Here is a 19,419-nt window from a genome sequence, read left to right as displayed (position 1 = left end):
TCAAATACTGATAACAGCCCACTAGAGAGTGGAGGGGGAAAAAAGTGAGGATGTGGGAGAGGTAGGTAGGAAAGAAGGAAGGAAGTAGGAAAGTGTTATATTTTCCAGACCTTTCACTTGCATTGACACCACTATTCCTGGCTGGATGGAAGAAGGAAACACGACAGAATGGAAAGGAAGGACATGTAATGACTTCTTTTCCTCACAAAGGCTGTCGATATTGTAGAAGGTGAAATACTATCTGAAGAAAGGGAGTGAGGAATTGAGAAGGACAAACAACAACGCAAATAACAGTGATTAGTATGGGTGATAAAAGAAAATAAGAGAAGGCGGTCTGACTAAATGAAGGGAGGGAGGAATAATGTAGGCTCTCAAGCAATACAGACATTATACAGACCATGCACATATTACTAGACAATATACAATACACAAGCAATATACAGATTGTATTTAAGACAAACAATATACAATCAGTGCAAGTGCATGTGGTAGTGCAAACAACAATAATGTGCATCATGTATGGGAATGAAATTGTGATATATGAGTATTTGTACAATACAGTATTTGGAGATGTGAAGCAGGGTGTAATGACTATCTGAAGAATAAGAGTAGCTATGGCATAGCAGATGATACTGGTCAGCTATTTATGAGTGTGATGGCATGAGGAAAGAAACTGCTCCTGTGTCTGGTAGTTTTGGTATACATGGTTCTGTAGCGCCTGCCGGAGGGGAGGAGTAGCAAAAGGTTGTGTCCCGGGTGTGAGGAATCTGTAATGATTTTCCTTGCCCTGATTTTCCTGGTTCTTGAAGAGTACAAGTCCTGGAGGATGGACAGGGGAGCACCAGTGATTTTTTTCTGCTGTCCTTACTGTTTGCTGAAGTCTGTTCCTATCCTCTTTTGTGGCTGCTCTGAACCAGACCGTGATGGATGTGCACAGGACGGATTCAATGACTGCGGTGTAGAACTGGCTCAGCAGCTCCTGTGGCAGACCATACTTCCTTCGTTGCCGCAGAGAGTACATCCTCTGCTGGGCCTTATTGAGGATGGAGCTGATGTTGGTCTCCCACTTCTGGTCTTGAGAAATGATAGTTCCCAGAAATGTGAAGGTCTCCACAGTTGACTGTTGGCTGTTGGATGTTGTGTGGGGAACAGTGCTGAGGGGTGTCTCCTTAAGTCCACTGTCATCTCCACAGTCTTACCTATATCACCAAACTAAGAACTTGTTAATATACCTTTACCACCAAACCGTTATCAACCTTTTTCTTTCTTCTTGAGCTTATGCCTACCAGAATCCGAGGCACCTAAGTTAACAAGCTACACTTACTTCTACGTTTAGTTTGGTAAAAAAGCGGACAAAACATAGTTTCAAGGGCGTTTTAATGACTAAATATATTATATGTGAAAAACACTGGTACAAATCAGTTAAAATACTTAAAGATTTCACCTTGATGTCTCCTTTGCTGCTTCTTTGTGCAAAATAGGAACTTAATCAAAATACTACATACCGAATGGACAGGAAAACAGGATTTCTCAGAAACAAAGTTGGTGCATTTAGAAGTGACGGCCATAACATAACCCTGTAGTATTTTGTATTTATCCGGGAGACCCCTGGGATTCTGTGTTCAGTAATATTGTGGTTGTTTAAAAGTAAAATTCCAAGTGGGGGAAAACAATGGGGAAAATACCCCTCGTCTCCGCCCACTTCACATTATATTGGAACAGAGTAAATAAAATAAGATCATTGTTAGTTGTGTGGGTGTACCTAAGAAGATTGACTGGGATTACGTAAATGCATCTTGTTAAAGAAAAAATGCATAATGTGTTTTGAACAAATGCAGATTAACTTCAAACTTAGATATATTCATGTAATGTTACAAACTTAATTTTTGATTGTTCATATCACAGATTTAATTATGTTACATTTACATCCACTCAGATTTTTTTTTTCAGTGTAAAGCGACAGTCTGGCACCTTGAAGAATATCACTATAGCACTGCAGAGACTAAGATATTAAAAGCACAGCTTGGAGATGGAGTGGGTATTTATGTGTGTGTGGTCTGTAAGCAGATTAACAAAAGAATTAAGTGCACCGCAAGTCATACTGCATCATATTTTGAGCTCTGACTTTTATAAAGAGTCATCTTGCACAAACACACACACACGGAAATTCTATCTAAAGCCCCGTTTCCACCAAAGGTTCCAGGTACTTTGGACCCAGAGAACTAATCTCAGGGACTAAACTTGGAACTTTAAGTCCCTGTAGTGCAGTCCTTTTTGCGTTTCCACCACATCTGAGGAACCAGGTAGATCATGCAAATTAGACCCATGAGGAATTTAAAAATGATGGCAGCATTTAGAGACACTATATTAACACTTGAGCAAGCAACAACACAGATTTGTCTTTTTCTTTGTATTTACTGCTGCACGAGTTGGATGTAATGAATGAATGAAAAGAGGAAATGCAGAGGAGGGAAATGAAACTGAAACAAAGAGCGTCTGTCTTCACAGTAAATCATCTGTTGAGTGTTTGATGGTTATTTATTTGCGCCTTAGAACGTAACCGCCATGAAACAATCAGAAAATAACGTTTTATTTCTCTCATTCACAGGCTTTGTTTCCTCTACCGCCATTCCCTCCCCTTGCTTGACCACTGCCGCGCTGTCTCTCTCTCTCTCTCGCTCACTCGAGCTCTCAGCTCACTCATGTGATCTCTCTCTTTTTTAAAATGAGTCAGGAAGCCGACACCAATGCCTTACTTTACTTTTAACATTAACAAATGAAGAGAAATGTCCTCTCCTTGTCCTAAACTGGTCTTAAATCGAAACGAGAGTTCTTCCTTGTTGCACACAAGTTGAAGCAGCTGCACTGTGTGTGTTTGACCAATCAGCGAGTACGGACTTTTTTGGGGGTAAAACAACCTCCCTGGAACTTAATTTAGACCCTGGTCCCTCCGGTGGAAACACAGGTAGAGGAACTGAGTTCCTCAAAAGGTTCTTAGTACCTTGTGAAAGTTCCTGTGGTCAAAACACGGCTTAACTTTCTTTCTCTGACTCTTTCTATCTTTGCCATTTTCTGTCTGGCTCTCCCCTGCTGGCTGGCTGAGTCACTCAGTGTCATGTATCACTCTACCCTGTTGTCTCTTTACTCTCATACTTAGCATTGAACTCCAAATCTCAATTGCTTTCATGCCAGTACAACCATATTTTGAAGTCTGTCTTAATTTGCCTTGTGGAACACCCTGCTGGTGCTCTAATTCACCAGTTTTAACTGTTCCATGATTACTCTGTAATTCAATTAGACATGTATTTTCTGTCAAAAATAGAGATGTATCCATTCTGCAAAGAATTTATGTACAGTGATATATAATGCTTGTGTGTTCAGATTATTTCCATTTTATCTGCATGGGATCAGTCTCAAACTCTGATTAAAGACCTCCAAATAGCTGATTCCGATTGTAGACTCTGATGATTTGGACTTGTTTAAAAGCAGTCTGTTTCCAGCGTGTGTCCACTATTTCTATAATGATTTGTATTAATTGTTTTCATATATTGGCCACAACAATACCCAGCTTGTAAAATTAATTTTCCTCTAAAATAGAATAGCCTTGGGTGGAAAAAATGGATTTGAACCAGAAAGATCACTGGTAGACATGCTTGTACTGGCTGGAAAACTGTAGGATGGGGGAAAAAAACATAACATTCTCCTCTCCTCTTACATCTATAGTCCAAGTGCAGTTGGATGAAATTCTAAAATGTTTTTGACTGTAGTTGTGATGGGCAGCTCCCAGATGAGTCTGTATGAGTGTATACAAACTCCTTCTTCTTCAGGCCAATGCTGCAAATACCACAATATTGTGTTAACACTGCACACTAAGCACTATAAAAAAACGTGTTAGCTCCTCTACACTGATAGGTAGTGAGAAGGAATTGTATCTAGTACACTGTCAAATTACATTCTACTCAAAGCTTGACCTTCATTGCTAATTGGTGGCTAAATGATTTGAAAGCAAGCAAATGGCAGTTGGAGACCACCAGAGGTTCATCGGGGGCTGTGGTGCATACACAATCCTCAACCGCTTGACTCAAAAAATAGTGATTGTGCTCGAGTCATAACAAGTCAGACTCCTCATTACTGCCTCTGTGTTGTCAGCTTCATCAAAGCACTACCCTACTCTCTGTGATTAAAGAATCCATTTAGGTCTGGGGAAATGAGACAGGGCATATGTTTTTTGGTGACCGGAAAAACCTTCCCTCAACAGTTTACCCTATCTCCCTGTCGGTTGTGAAGTTTAAATTTAGACAAGCTTTATTGGCTTCCTTGGTGTCAGCGTGAGGTAGATAGGATGAAGTCAAGGCTTCCGGGCCTGTCAGTCAAAGTCTGGTCGATGCAGAGGCTTTGGGTGTCAATAGGAGATGCTATCCTTACTCGTGGGCTCACCTTGAGGCAGTGGACCATGACATACCCCAGCTGCTGCTGCTGCTGCTGTTGCTGCTGCTGCTTGCTCTGAAATGGTTGATGAGCTGAGCGTTAACTGCTGAGGGAAGTAATGGTTAAAATTCCAGCATTTGTGTAAACACTTTCAATTTACAACTCTTTATTAATAGTTGATAGTTGATTCTTGCATTTTTTCAACCACTGGCTGGTCATCTTTGTTCTTTGAAAAGCAGACACAATTGTACAATAGTTAGGCTTAGATATGCTAACATTACAGTCCTAAAGCAATATGTAATACATATTTACTGCCTCTATTTGTAATGATGTACTGCACTAGGGGTGTAATGGATCACAAAACTCACGGTTCGGATCGTATCACGGTTCATCACAAATCGGATCGTTTTTCAGATTAGCAAAAAAAAGGGAGGCAAATATTACTTTGCTTTCCATTTATTCTGTAAAATTCTTAAAGCAATGAACTTTTGCCCATGGTCTAAATGAAAACAACATTCAAGATGTCCAATGTTTAAATAAAACCTTAAAATATATAAAATATTCAATACTCAATTGTTAAATTAAAGTGCAATATGAGGCATGATAACTTCCTCCTTTTAAACATGGTGGTGAATGAAACAGCCTGTGTCCACATCATCAAAACTTGATGACAACTTACAAACATGAACACTCGTCTTGTCCTGCAGCTTAGCTTGTTGAACGAGCCACCAAACAAACATTCATTGGGGAAAAGTGTGTCAGATAGCAGCTAAATAGCTAATTAGCTGCTCAGCTGCAGGACATTAAACAGAATGTAAACATACCTGCAGGTGTCACTTTAGACACATGAGATGCTGGTTTGGTTGCTATTCAAAATCCACAAGTTAGTTTTAGAATAGTCTCAAAGAGAAAAAGACTGTATGCACAAGCTGATGTTAGCAACAAACCAAAATTTCAAATTATACTGTTGCCACCCTTTGCTGGATAATTCTTCATCTTGTTTTCTTTTACTTCAAGGCATTAATTACTGCTGCATTTCAGTACCAACTGTTGTTATAGTATTTGCTAAAGCCACTTTAATTTAAGTCAGAGCTCGTAACCTTCTTTCAAAAAATGCTTGAGGACAGAGCTCCATTGAAATCATTATGATGATTCCTGTGGAGAAACAAGATGCCTTGACCAGGTTTTTTTTCACTGCTTTAAAAATTGTTAAAGTCCTGCAGAAATCTCATTGCAGTATTTTCACTGTGGGAGGCTCAGGTGGGATTGAAACCTCCAGCATAGGCACTGACAATTCACCCACAAAGCAGGACTTTACCTTGTGCTGACAAATGTTTTCCACAACCCTACAGGAAGAAAAGTTTTATGACCCTGGGGTGAAGTCAGCAACTGTTAACCTGCTGCCACCCACAATATCATCCAGAAAATCAGTATTTCTTTCTTGATTTCTCGTTCGCAGATTTTTGTGGACACATTAGCTATGTAATTTGTCGTCTTTGGCTTTACTCATCACCGGATTCTGACCCTGCGGCTAACTAATTCACATAGAGCCACACAGATGAAGGCTGTTTAATAAAACATCGCCACTTGAGGCCTAACAGGCCTCACTCTCCCCTTACAAGTCATACTCTCATTTATTCATGAATTCATGCAATCATCTCCCCATTTCCCCAAACCGCCCAGCTCCTAGGAAACTGTCCGTCAAGTGTCTGAAGGGAACCAATCAGAGGAGCAAGAGAAAGAGATAAAGAGAGGGAGAGAGAAAGGTAGAAAACACACAAGGCGAACACACAAAAGCTATAGTATGATGTCATTGTCTGTTGGTCACCTGATTGTTATACCCATAAGGACACTGGGCTTGGTGAAGCATTACAGATCTATGTTTCTAGAGCAGGTGTGTGTGTGTGTGTGTGTGTGTGTGTGTGTGTGTGTGTGTGTGTGTGTGTGTGTGTGTGTGTGTTGTGTGTTGTGTGTTGTGTGTGTGTGTATCAGCCTTGAATTTGGCCAATGTTAGACAGTAGCAGACACAATGTCCTTGCCCCAGAAAAAACTGCACAATCCAGTCTATTCCCCCTTTTTTTTTTTTTTTTTTTTTGCTCTTTTCCTTCTTCCTTCACATTCTCTATCTCTGCAAAAATTAACATCGGAGCCACACCCTCTCACACCCTTTGTGGTATGTGCATGAGTTTTTATTTGTGTATGTGCAGGTTTGGTGGCTAGAGAAAACAAAGAAAGGCAGCTGAGTGTCTTTTCCTGCAAGGCAGCAGACAGGTTCTAGTCGGCTCATCAGAGACAACACTGTTTTAACCTGATTGCAATCACACACTGTCAACACTCACCGCTTGAGAAACACACTGACACAGGAAGAAAGAGAGAAACAGAGACAGAAAGAAATGTTTGAGAGCACTGAGCTTTATTTAATTGAAGTGTTTTGCTGAATACCTGTCTTCCCCCTTGCTGAAGGTGCTGCTGTGTGTGTGTGTGTGTGTGTGTGTGTGTGTGTGTGTGTGTGTGTGTGTGTGTGTGTGTTTGTGCCTGTGTTTCTGGGTGTTTGAGCTTTTACCTGGGTTTGAAAAGAGTCCACAAGAGGAGAGAGATTGAGAGGAAAGAGACTTGACACCATCACAAACACACACACACATACAGCCTAAGTGTGAGCACTTGATTGCTGCCAAACAGCATACAAGGTCATCGCCTTATTATCACCCGCCTCTTCTTGTCCTCTCAAGCGCTCTCTCTCACACACACACACACACACACACACACATGGTCGTCCTCTTTCACGCTCTCTCCCTCTCTCTTGCCTTCTTTTCTCTTTTCAACTTTTCCCACACTCACATTTTTTGTCTCTTCATCTTTACTTGCACAGTTGTTCGACTTTTTTCTCTCAGATTTGGCTCCTCTTCGCTCCCTGTTAGGCTCTCATTAAAATGGTCTCACTCCGACTTCATCTTTTACTGTTTTTCTCACAATTCATTTTGTTAATCGTTTAGTTTCCACATATATTAGAGACATCCTGAATATTTATAAATTAATTTGAGAGTAAAAACTTTTAACATTGTTTTTCTTTGTCTTTAGTCTGTCCATCGGCGCATACACGTGCACTTAAGTAACGGGGCTACAGTCATTTGTCACGTATATGAGAAACCAGTTTTCTAATCAGCTTCTAACAAGTACACATGTGCATGACTAAAACTGCAGACAAGGAAAGTAGCAGCAGAGCAGCTGGATGAAAGGAGAGATAATTACACGGAGCAATGTTACTTCTTTTTTAAGATAACTCCATACCAAAGTCAGAGTAAAGCTGAAACTAACACAAAGAAGCCTCTATAATTCAAAATAATCGTGTTTCCACTTCTGAACATTTTACTGTTTGATCAATTTAGACACATTTGTTCTGTGAGGAAGATCTCTGCCCTGTCTGCCTGTTTACCTATCCTCTCACTGTACTGTCAGTTTGCAACAGTCACTCCTATAGTTAAAATAAACAAGTCAAAATCAAATGGTGGGGGGAAATCTGATTACTGACCTATTGTATGTGAAGTGAAACCGCTTATAGTGATCACAGTTACAGTGATCAACCACTTATAAGGATCAAAAAGCTTGGGACAGAATCATTCCCACACACATGCTGCTTAAATAATTTGCATATAGTAATCAAATAGCCAGCTTACAGTGTTCATTTTGGGTTTTGTCCAGCAGTCTCCAGCTCGACCAGGCAGTTTAGCTTGCCGGTTAAGCAGTTTCCTGATCAGGCTCTCAATGATTAGGAGCTCTGCCCTGAGCCCGGACAGCTCAGGATCCTTCACCTTGTCTGCAGAAAACGCAATCTCTCAAGTGGATAACCCATGACTGTGTTTCAGACACAGCCTTGGATTTCTGACAACCAGCAGCTGTAATCCAGCAATTACAGGAGGTAAGCTAGCCTCGCTAGCCGTCTACTCTGCCAGCTGTGCCGTGGCGTCCACACAGTGGCTGTCAGCGGCTCAAACTGCAGGGATCAGACCCGAGAAGTAATGCCGAACTGTAGATCAGTTAAAAAGACTTTAAAGTCATTAAAAACCAGTGTTTATTTCCTGTATTCAGCAAGGAAACTTTTAAAATATCTGTACTATACTTTTAAACAGTCAATAAAATTCAGTAAATAGTGAAGCTGTCCGTTTCATTACTTTATATTCATGTAATAAATATACAAATGTCAATTAGATGGTAATCTGCATGAGAAATAAAGAAAAAGAAAAAAATTTGGTTAAAATAATTATCCACTTATAGGAATCAATTTGAGACGGACAGACATGATCACTATAAGCGGTCTCCACTGTATATGCAGATTCACAGTAACCAGGTAACTGCAGTGCATCTAAATATGTTCACCAATTACCTGCGTTACCGGCTTTCTCTGAGTAACCTGATTACTTAAGTGCATGTAAATGCACTGAGTGGCTTCTTTTCACATCTCATTTTGTAATCTTTTTTTGTTTCCTTTTTATGTAACATCCACTATTCTGTAATGTTATTCTCTCTTCTTCATTGTTTCCTCATTCCCCCTCTTTTTCTTGGCTGGATTTTCCTTCCAACCCTTTGTCTGACAATTGCAGATTGTCATTATGACTGACACTAGCGCAGTGTACTGTAAGGCATCAACACTGGCGTTGCTGTTGGCGACACAAAACTGGCTGCCAGTCAACACCCAGTGCCTCCACGGCAGTTTGTGTACAGTGTTTCAGTTAAAGTAAAGGTTATGAGGCTTAATTCATGTTCATTATTAGTGTCCTGACTCTTTTCTCCATCTCAGTCTTTTTAGTAGAATTTTTTCAGATTTCTCTATCATATAAACCTGACACAAGTTGAGCAAATCCTTTTTTTTTTTTGGTGATTTTTTTTTCAGCCTCTAAACAGAATATTCTCTTTTTATTGCCCATTAACACAGGTAGGTCAGAGGTCAGATTTAGCTACAGAGCCGCCTCTCTGGAGTTTTAAGGAATGCAGCAACTTGCTCAACTTCAGTATTGCTGTCATTTCAGATGACAGACAGTATCTCTATGTTTAATTCACATTTATATCTAACAAGACCTAATGAAAAGTTGTACTGTGCATACTGTATTGTGGAATGAAGAGGACATCTTTTATCTGACAGCCTCTATAAACATGGTTCATTCTGTGCAGACCATACAGTGTCTGAATTGTGCCCATTCTGTTTGTGTGGTAACTGAGCAAATGAATGACATCTGTCACCTGGGACCTGCTGCATCTGGAGTCCGACACCAGATGCTTGAGACATGGTGACCTCCGACATTTGCAGCTTTTTATAGTTTGTCACATTAAAAACGCATTGCATGTCTCCTCCGTTGTCTCAATCTGTTCCTGTCTCCCTAAACCATCACTCAGCTCCTCCAGCTCTCTTCCCCTCTCATTAGTTTTCTATTTTTGTGACTTTCATCTTTGTCACCCTCTGTTTCACACATTTAATCTTTTTGTTTGTTACTATCTGTTTTCTCTCTCTCAGTAGGGATGACCAGAACAAGCAGTAGGGACTAATTAACATATTTGCAATGGGCAAATGCTGATGTGACCTGTGTGTGTGTAAGAATTTGTGGTTTGTATGTGCGTGATTGTGTCACAGCTGACCAACAAGGCTAGTGCTGTCACCCGTCTGCGAAAAGGCATCTGGTCTTCCATCTGACAAGAGGAAGAAAAAGTGTGTTTGTTTGAGTGAATGTGTGCGTGTGTGTGTGTGTGTGTGCGTGCGTGCACGCGTGGGTGTGTGCATGCCTGTACCCATACTGTGTGTGATTAAGACTTAGCATGCATGTGAGTGCGCATGTATGTATTTACTTGCAGTTTACTGAATGTATCACTGTGTACGTACAAACTAGCAAGTTTTTCTGCCAGCAAGTATATATTTGCGTGCAGTTTCGTATGCTTAGAGTGTATTTGTGTAATGTGTGCGTGTGTGTCCTGCACCACTCAGTGTGTAGCAAATGATACACTGGTTGGACAGTTGGCTTTCCGCCTGGACCAACAAACTAATTAATTTCCTCAGATATCATCAGTATCAGGTAGACTGCAAAGTCTGGTTCCAGAATAAAAGAGTGGGTGGTGTTTTGTAAAAGTGATAAAAATGAGGGTAATTTTCGTCCTGCATTTCCAGTCCTCAAGTACCTCCACATTTCATTTGTGATGTGCCAGTGCAGGTGAAAGGTCTGGCTTTGCTCAATATCATCATGCAGTAGGTTAAAAAAAAAAGTTTCAGGTTATTTTAATTTCTCAAACCAATCAGAGGGGCAAGCCCAAGCTGCTCTGACCTCACAAAACACAACCAAATGTATTTCCTTTGACATCTCTGAGAGGTTAATGGAACCATTTGCTTTAAAATTCCATAAAATATGTGCTTATAAATGATGACATGCGGAAAGTTGACAGAGGGGAATGAAGAGGTGAAAAAGCAAAGTGGAAAAGAGTGCTGTCTGCACTTAGCTGTCGGCTTGTGCTGTGAGAACACAGATTTGACAGAAACATTAATAGAAAGATTGTTATGCATCAAGCTGTGCACTGTAGAAAAACCTACAAAGAGAGAGACATCTATTTCCTAAGCAGCTTAATGTATTTAACTGTTCTTAAATGAAGATCACAAATAAGGACATTTAAAATGTTACACAGCAGAAAGTTTGAATTGCTGCAAGATCTTTTGCAGATATGAATATGAAGTTGTTGTTTTTTTCATTTGTTTTATTTCCATTTTATGTGCTTAATTACTTGGAAAAAGTTTGATTTCCTCTGTTGACAAATGGATAATTAACAACCTGGATTACATTTGTATTATGGAGTGTTTTTCAGTATTGCAGACACATCCAGTTTGCCCTTAATTACTTTAGTACATTAATTACTTCATTTTCTCTACAACACTCTTTTTAATTATTATTTACTGCAGTAATGCAAAAATAAACCATATTTCTTAATGTGTGTTTCTCTGTGCGTGCGTGTGTGTGTGTGTGCAGGCGTATTGTGGAACTTGTCGTCATGCGATGCTCTGAAGATGCCAATCATCCAGGACGCCCTGGCGGTTCTGACCAATAGTGTAATCATACCCCACTCCAACTGGGACTCGTCCCCCAATCACCATGATGACCGCAAGCTTCACCTCCATACTTCCCAGGTGCTTCGCAATGCTACAGGCTGCCTCAGGTAAAAGCACACATACACTGGACAACACACACTTACTGTTTACTCTCATTGTCTCTGTCTAGTCACTTTTCCCTCCTCTCTCTCTTTCCTCACACATGTATAAGCGTACCACAACATGTACACATACTGTATGTGTTTTAACTTCCTTTGTTATCCCTCGGAAATACAGTTTATAAATTAAGTTGTCATGTTATTGATTTGGTGCAGTCATATAGTAGCAGTATACATAACTCACCATGGTTTCATTAGGCTCCACAGTCTGTCAGTCAGCTGTGTGTGTGCAAAATCATGAATCAAATGATAATACCAACTGAGATTTACCATAATGAGACAGTTTTTTTTGTATGTGATGGAATTTTATCTCTGTTGAATCTTCACTGCTTCGTGATTATAGATGCATATATTTACAAACCATAAACAATAGTCTGTGCATACTCATTCTCTCTCGCACTAACTCGCGCTGGTAACCATAGTAACAACTCCTCCACTTGTATGGGTCCTTTGTGTGTCAAGACTTTCTTTTTGGTGCAGTGTGCTGATAAAATATGTTTTTTTAGTTGTTAAAGCTCGACATAATGAAGAACAACTAACAGCTTTGTTCTTCAGGAGGCTTGTTTGTGACCTTTCTATAGTCTGACAAATTTGATCATCACAAGTCAGCTGTTTTGCAGTGTATCATGGATTTATGAAATGAAAAAGTTACATTTCCTAAACATTGAAAAACTGCTGAGGAACAGTATTCAGTACCTGTGCATAGTAGACACTAACATGGAAACAAAACGTTCAAATGCCAATACTAAAGAAAATATCTCTACAATGAAGTATTTTTAAAATAAATATGATTTGGAAGGGCCCACTAGACTTCCTGTTTAAATCCACAGAAAACTATTATAAACAAAACAGTTTAAATGTATGAATTCTATGAACAACCAGTGCTGATGGGTGCTTGAGCAAGAAGTAACTCCCAATGCTCCAGTGAAGCTGCTCTATAACAAGCAGTAAATTATGGTTTTACTAGTCAGTTACTGTGCTTGAGTGACTGTGGCTATAACCAGTCACCTTCAATTGACATAAACACTGGTTTAAATAAAAATAGATTTTTAACCACAGTATGGACACAGTATGATAATTACTATTGCAATATCTATTCATTTTCATTCTATTTCTTAGCTTCTGAAGCTTAGGACTGTACATGTGGATTATTTCCTTGATAATTGAAGAGAGGCCACATGTAGGAATGAGACAGCCTCCAGGGGGTTCAGTGTTACATCTGTGTGTATGTGTGTGTGTGTGTGTGTGTTCAGTCAAATCAGCATGGTGCACAGTGTGACAACCGCTAATGGCATGCATGTTTGATGACTGTTCACATGTGTACAGTAAGTTCATTTAAAGGTTGTTAAGATAAATAGTCTGAGCTGTTTTGTGTGTGGAGTTTTCTCTTGATTTCTTTAAAAATATGTCGAGAGCCTGACAGAGCATGTACAGAAGTGAACCTGATGTCTTAAGTTTAATAAACTATTTTAAATTAAGCCATCTAATGTTGCTACAGATAAGTACATCACTGAGCTAAGCTGACATGTCACTATTTGCTGACTTAAACGACTGCCAAAACAGAGTCAGAAGTTCAGTCTTTTTAAACTCATCCTGATGACCATACAGTGGCAGTAACAACTGCTAGAAGATATCTGTTAAAAGATATTTGTCCATATGATTCACAGATAAATTGTCTGTGTGAATTTCAATAAGAGTACTCTACATCCAATGTCGTATTGGTAGATAAATATTCAAGATAAGCTTATAGCCATATTAGGTCTACAAGAGGTCAAACAACAATTCAAACCACTTTTGCTAATTTCAGAAATTTATCACAGAAAAATCAATACTTTACATGTAACAACTTGCTTTATACTTTTGTTGATACTGAAAATTAGTGATGATGAAAATTCAACAACTATACACAGTAAAATCTCCTGCACAAATACTGGAATAGTATTGATTTTTAATTGTGGCTGTGTGTTTCTATGCTGACTGGTTGTACGTCATTAACACAGAACGGCGACCCTCCTCCTTGATCCCATCAACAACACGTTCTCATCTATGTACACACACACTCACACAAAATCCGCAGAGGGCTGAGATGGTTTAGAAAAAAAAAACTACATGTCCACTTGGCCGTCTCTCTTTGAGCTGTGTACTCAATCAACCACCAGCAGCCTCTGGATTAAACCTCACCCCACTCGCTTTGCCGAGCTCCTCTCAAGCTGTTTCGAATGCTTATCTCCAGCTATTGAATGTTCCTCAAAAGGATTTCAAAGCCGTTCTGAAGATGTTACAAACAGGTTTTTGTACGTATTCACATAATTTTGTGTGTAAGGTGCTACATTGTGTGCATGCGCATATGTGTGTGTGCAGTCAGTATGCCGAAGCAAAGGCTCCACTACCTTCGGTCATTGTTCCTTTTGTAATCATTTTAAATATGAATACTATCTGCATAATTGTGGTCTTCCCACATATCTGTAATGTATAATTATGAATATTAACTTTTGAATGTGTTTCAGTCAAACCTCTCTGACTGCTGGCTGAGGAGTCAAATGTACATCTCCTGCCAGTCAGCGGGGACACACTACTGTTTATAAAGACATTAATCTGTATCAGCTAATTAATTTCAACAGTAAGAATATCCTCAACATGAGAGCACAATAGCTCTTGTTGTACTACTGTATTGTGAAGTGTTTTAATTCTGAAGTTAAACTACAGCTGGCTCTTGTATTGCTTGAAAGTAATTACAGACAGTGTCAGCTAGAAAAGTGTTTGGAATTCAGTAAGATATTTGGTGATATACCTCTTCGGCTCTTGTCATTAGCATTCTTAACAGCACAGGAACTGATGTGGGGGCTGTGGTACAGGACAAGATGATTATACACAATAACTCAATATCACAAACACCTGTACAAATCTAATTCAGTTCTTTCATGGCTTTGCACAGATCCGGCATTATGGGTGGGCCCTGGAGGGTCAGGCCTGTGAATTTTATTTTATTTTTATTTTATAATAAAATAAAATTCACAGGGAGGGAAAAAAAAAAACTCCTGTCTTGTTTGTGTGTTTTTTTTATCCTTTTGATTTAGAGTGACATGAGACATCTGTCCTCGCGTTAAGTATCTCTGCTGCTCCTCAGCAACAGTTGTCACCTTTACACTTTATGTTTCACTCTTTTTTTAATGTTTCTGTTGTCTCTTTCTATTTCTAAGAAGCTCGTTTAACCCTCTGAGCTTCAGTTCACAGCAGTGACTAACTGTTAATCAGAGTTTTTAACCGTCCAGCAGTTGTTTGTCAGCGTGTGACGCCAGAGCAAGAAGTTTGAAAGTGGCTAGCTGAGGTTACCGGGGGGGTGGGGGTACCTGTTTGCATAAAAACCAAATGCCCAGCCATTTACTTTCCTCTGGCGCCGGGACTGGCTTTGCATTTGCAATAAATATTACATTGGGGAGGCTGTTTTATTGGATTACATTATTTTATTCACCGCTGTGTGGATGGGATGACACTTTACATAGGGATTGAGAGGATGGCCCAATGGGTTATTGCCTCTGAAATGTTTTCTCATTTGCAGTTGGAAGAAATAGTGGTTTGCATCAGAGATTATACGTTTTGTATTTTGAATGGGCTGTGTATCCTGGGAGCTACAATTTGTAAAAATCTAAAATAAACACATTCATTGAATTTTCCTCGGATATTTGCTGTTTAAGGCAAAATGAGCTGAAATGATTCTTCTTCTTTACATATCATGCATGCAGAAAAGAAGTGGCAAATATAAAAAGTTATATCACCCAAATCACAAAAAACATATTTTTTCCAATTAACCTCCCTTGGTATCTACTCATGTAGATTGAAAGACACATTGCTGTTAAGATATTGAAATGTATTTTATTTTATTTTTGGCATATCACAAACTAAATCCTGTTCATCTCCATAGTATTGAGATGGTGACTGAAGTCTCGGCAGGAGATACTATCTCAAAGACTCTTGAAATAAAATATATCTGAAGATTAGAACAGAGAGGATGTAGAGCTGGTGAACAATGAGAAGGAGAGACTAACAGGTTCTCAGAGAAGGGAGCTGAGACACAGAGAGTAATGAAGGTGTTTCTGCTGTTGTCCAAGGTTGTTTTCTATCTCACTATCTGTTCTGAGGGGTTAAAGTGGCACAAGGCCACAATGTTCGAGTCCCAGTGTACTTCAGCTCAATTTCAGACCTTTCACCTCGCTCATAATCCCTTTGCTATGTGAGCTTGTGTGTGTGTAAAACGGTGTGTACATGTCCATTGTGTACATTTGTGTGCCCATATGTATGCATGTATCTTGGGGTATATGTGTATAATGCGCGTGTACGTGTGTATATGTGTACATGTACGTGCACACATATTGGTGCCCATTGAAAATCAAAGGTGTTAAACTGAATCAATCTCAGAAATCACAGCCGGCATGGGGAAGTTGCATGTGATAATGGAAATGAACTGGTGTCAGGGCATCGGGTATTTCGATTATGGGTATGTGTTAGCGTGTGTGTATCTATGCATGTGTGTATTTTCATGCATGTTTGTGTGTTCATGTGTGCGTATATCAAATGTGGGCCAAGCAGCTAATGATGCTGATGGACCCATATGTTGTCTAATTGGGTGGTGGACATTAAAGACCCCTCCCTGTTCACACATACGCACACACGCACAGACTTACGCACACACACACACACACACACACACACATACAGTGTTATCAGGCCAGGCACAAGGTCTCCTGTGGAGGGGTTTCCATATCCTCCGTTCAGGGGCTGTTTACCTCCCTGCAGGTTTTTGGTTTACAGCCAAGCCAGAGAAAAAAACGCTACCTGCCGCCTCCACACTGTACACACTGCTTGTATGTGTGTCTTTGTCTGTTTCTGTACTTATTGGGATCACACACTCATAAACGCTTTCAATTTATTTCATTTCAGACACCCACAAATGTGGGACAGCAGGAGAATGAGTTATTAGATGAATCAAGAATAAGGAGTGTGTGGTCACGGATGAGGTTGTTTCCATATTTATTTCATTGATTACCTGGTTTATATGCATGTGTGTGCCATATGGTGATGACCCTCTGCTGCCTGTGCTCTGGCACACACATGCACGCACACACACACACACACACACACTTGTGCAGGGCCAGCACACACCAGCTGTTTGAGACAAAGTCACTCAGCGGTCATTTGTTTCTTGAGCAACATTAGAGAGCCATCTGCCCGAGATTCACTCATGTTCACATCTTTCCTCTACATGTTGCATGGATCTTTAAACAGCTAAAACTATAAAAGGTGACTGACACATTTGCTGACGTATACTGTGGCGCCCTGAAAAGAAAAATCAATGTTAAATGAAAAATGTATAACCTGTCTAGTATCTTTTAAACAGGGTAATTGGTGAAATACATGTTCAGCTTTGCCAAACTTTAATGACTGCCGAGTCAGCTCCTGCAGATACCAAGGAGCTTGTTAGTGAACTTCTTCTCACTTATGTGTGGATGCTACTTTTCAGTAGTACACATAATATTAAAGTATGTGTGTTGTTAACCATTGTCTATATGTTACAATACCCTTAAGGATGCTTTTATTGTGATTATATTTTTTTTTTTTATTTTGTTTGCATTACCATACCAATAATGGACACAGTGAAACATTCTTCTTTTGGCATTTCTGGTTGCAATGGTGGAAACTTTTATGTACACATACATGCAAGACAGAGTGCATAGTAAACTCGGCAGTCACATTTCTCTGTTCTGTATTTCTCTGTTTTGTGTCTTCAGGTTATGCTAGCCCATCCCATTTTTGCTAACTTTGGAGCTAACCCCCTTTACTTTTCCAGGAAACAATAGACGTGACTTTTTAGCATTTATTAACTGACACACTGTAGTCTGTACTGTACATTTACTGCCAGACTGACAACTTACTACTGACCTTTTCCTCTGCCCCGTTCGCATCCACCGTCACTTCTCTGCCCCTTGCTTTTTCCCGCTCGCTACGCAAAACGGAGCTACGCTAGCAATAGTTTCCCAGGCAACGACAGAGCTTGACTCACGTACTGGAACAGCGCTGCACAGAGACTCCCAAACGCTGTCGATTTCTGAATGAATGGATATTCATTCAGAAATCAAATAATAAAAAATATTTTTTCTGGCCTGGCGGGGGTTCTCGTTGTGTCATTATGGAGAAACACAGATTCAATAAACGTTCAGTATGTTCAGTAAACCTTTAGTACAGTTAGACCCAGCAGTCTCCATTAGGTTGGGCGAGTTCAAAGTTGTGAAAACAACTGGGGTGTTTTGAATACAGTCTGTCCCTCCTGCCGCAGGAAATAATGGATTAATCCTGGAAAGCTATTGATGTAGCACTTTTCTCCTTATGAAAATAACACAGAGATTATTCGACCAATGAGAATTTAGTCGGACGAGAGCATATCGACCAACTAATCAACCAGCCGACCAGCAGACTACAGCCCTAAAAAACAGGTATTTTGAGGATTGATCAAACAGAGTGAGATAAAATAAAATATAAAAAGAACATAAAACCATTTGAGTCTAAAGGTTTTAGCCTAAAGGTTTGCAGATAAAACTGTTTGACAGGTTGCTAGACTGGAAGGTAACTTCCAGGTGCTGGAAGGTAAAATGGGGTGAGGGATGTTAGATGCTGGCCACAACTATCCTTTTAAGCAAGGGACATAACTTGTTCATAAGATTATTCCAGTAAAGCAGTGGCCAACAAAAGAAGGTTGTATGTGTTCTGGGCAGCTCTCATACGTATATAAGTGTATATGCATAACCCTCATTCTGTAAAATGCAAAGGTTCCCCCATTTCATTGGCTGGATGGAATAAATGTGGGTGGTGTTGGGTGAGCTTTTAACAACTTTCCTGCTTCAATGAGAACTTTACAGAAAATATCCTTAAAAGTTCTTAATATGACACAGCTTCTGCACTCTAACCAAGGCTACCTGGAACCTGAACAATCTGAGTTGATAAGGTGTTTCATCGTTGACATTGAATACTTCTCTTTACTTTATTTATCTCTGATATAACTTTTGTCAGTTTAAGTTATTTTACAGTCCTATACTGTACTTCACTCGATTCAGCCATCTTTTTCTTGTTTTTTGTCGTCATTTGCTCCAAAAAAAGACATCTTTGTCTCATTCTATACTTCTGATGATGCTGGCCTAGCAGCACTCCAGCAAATATTTTGTTATTAATTTGTTTCCCTGAAAGAGGGCTCATGCCACATCACTGCCACACTTCTCTCCCAAATTTCCCCTGAGAGTAAACCAAATGTTGTTTATTACACTTCAGGATGACAGAGATTACTGAATATTACCATCTAATGGCAAACATTACCAGAACTAGTACACAATGCATTTTTCAAAACCTTCAGAAATGAAGTTGGGAAGTGGCTTGCTCTTCAGCGCTGGCACCAATGGCACTTTCCTGTTATTTAACTGCAGCTAAAATAACAACTGTTAAATTCTGAATGGGATACTTAATCAAGTTCTGTGTCTTTTTGCTCAGTAGGTAATTATTTAACGATGCAAGCTAATGAGTTAGACTGAATTAATGAGGAGTGACATCAGATAGGATGAAGTGTAAGCCTGTAATGGAGTTGTTAAATAGTAGAGATTACCTGTTAGATTTAAAGACATTCACAGACACCCTCATTCACATACATACACAAGTAACTGAAAACCAGCATGTAGGTGCTCACATTCCCTTAAAAATGTCACCTTCCATACT

The 19,419-nt window shown here is 39.7% G+C and overlaps 1 protein-coding gene across 6 annotated transcripts in view; it reads left to right on the top strand.

The window, feature by feature from the left end:
* Positions 1-19,419, top strand: part of ctnnd2a (catenin (cadherin-associated protein), delta 2a) — a 279,187-nt gene that overhangs the window by 206,661 nt on the left and 53,107 nt on the right. For all 6 annotated transcript variants that reach the window (XM_042399032.1, XM_042399031.1, XM_042399029.1 and 3 more), the window contains one exon: positions 11,427-11,613. In XM_042399032.1, the coding sequence (XP_042254966.1) occupies positions 11,427-11,613 (187 nt within the window). The remainder of the gene's footprint in view (positions 1-11,426; positions 11,614-19,419) is intronic.

The sequence above is a fragment of the Thunnus maccoyii genome, chromosome 21, assembly GCF_910596095.1.
Source record: "Thunnus maccoyii chromosome 21, fThuMac1.1, whole genome shotgun sequence".
NCBI classification, from domain to species: Eukaryota; Metazoa; Chordata; class Actinopteri; order Scombriformes; family Scombridae; genus Thunnus; species Thunnus maccoyii.
This window is presented reverse-complemented; position numbering and strand designations above follow the sequence as displayed.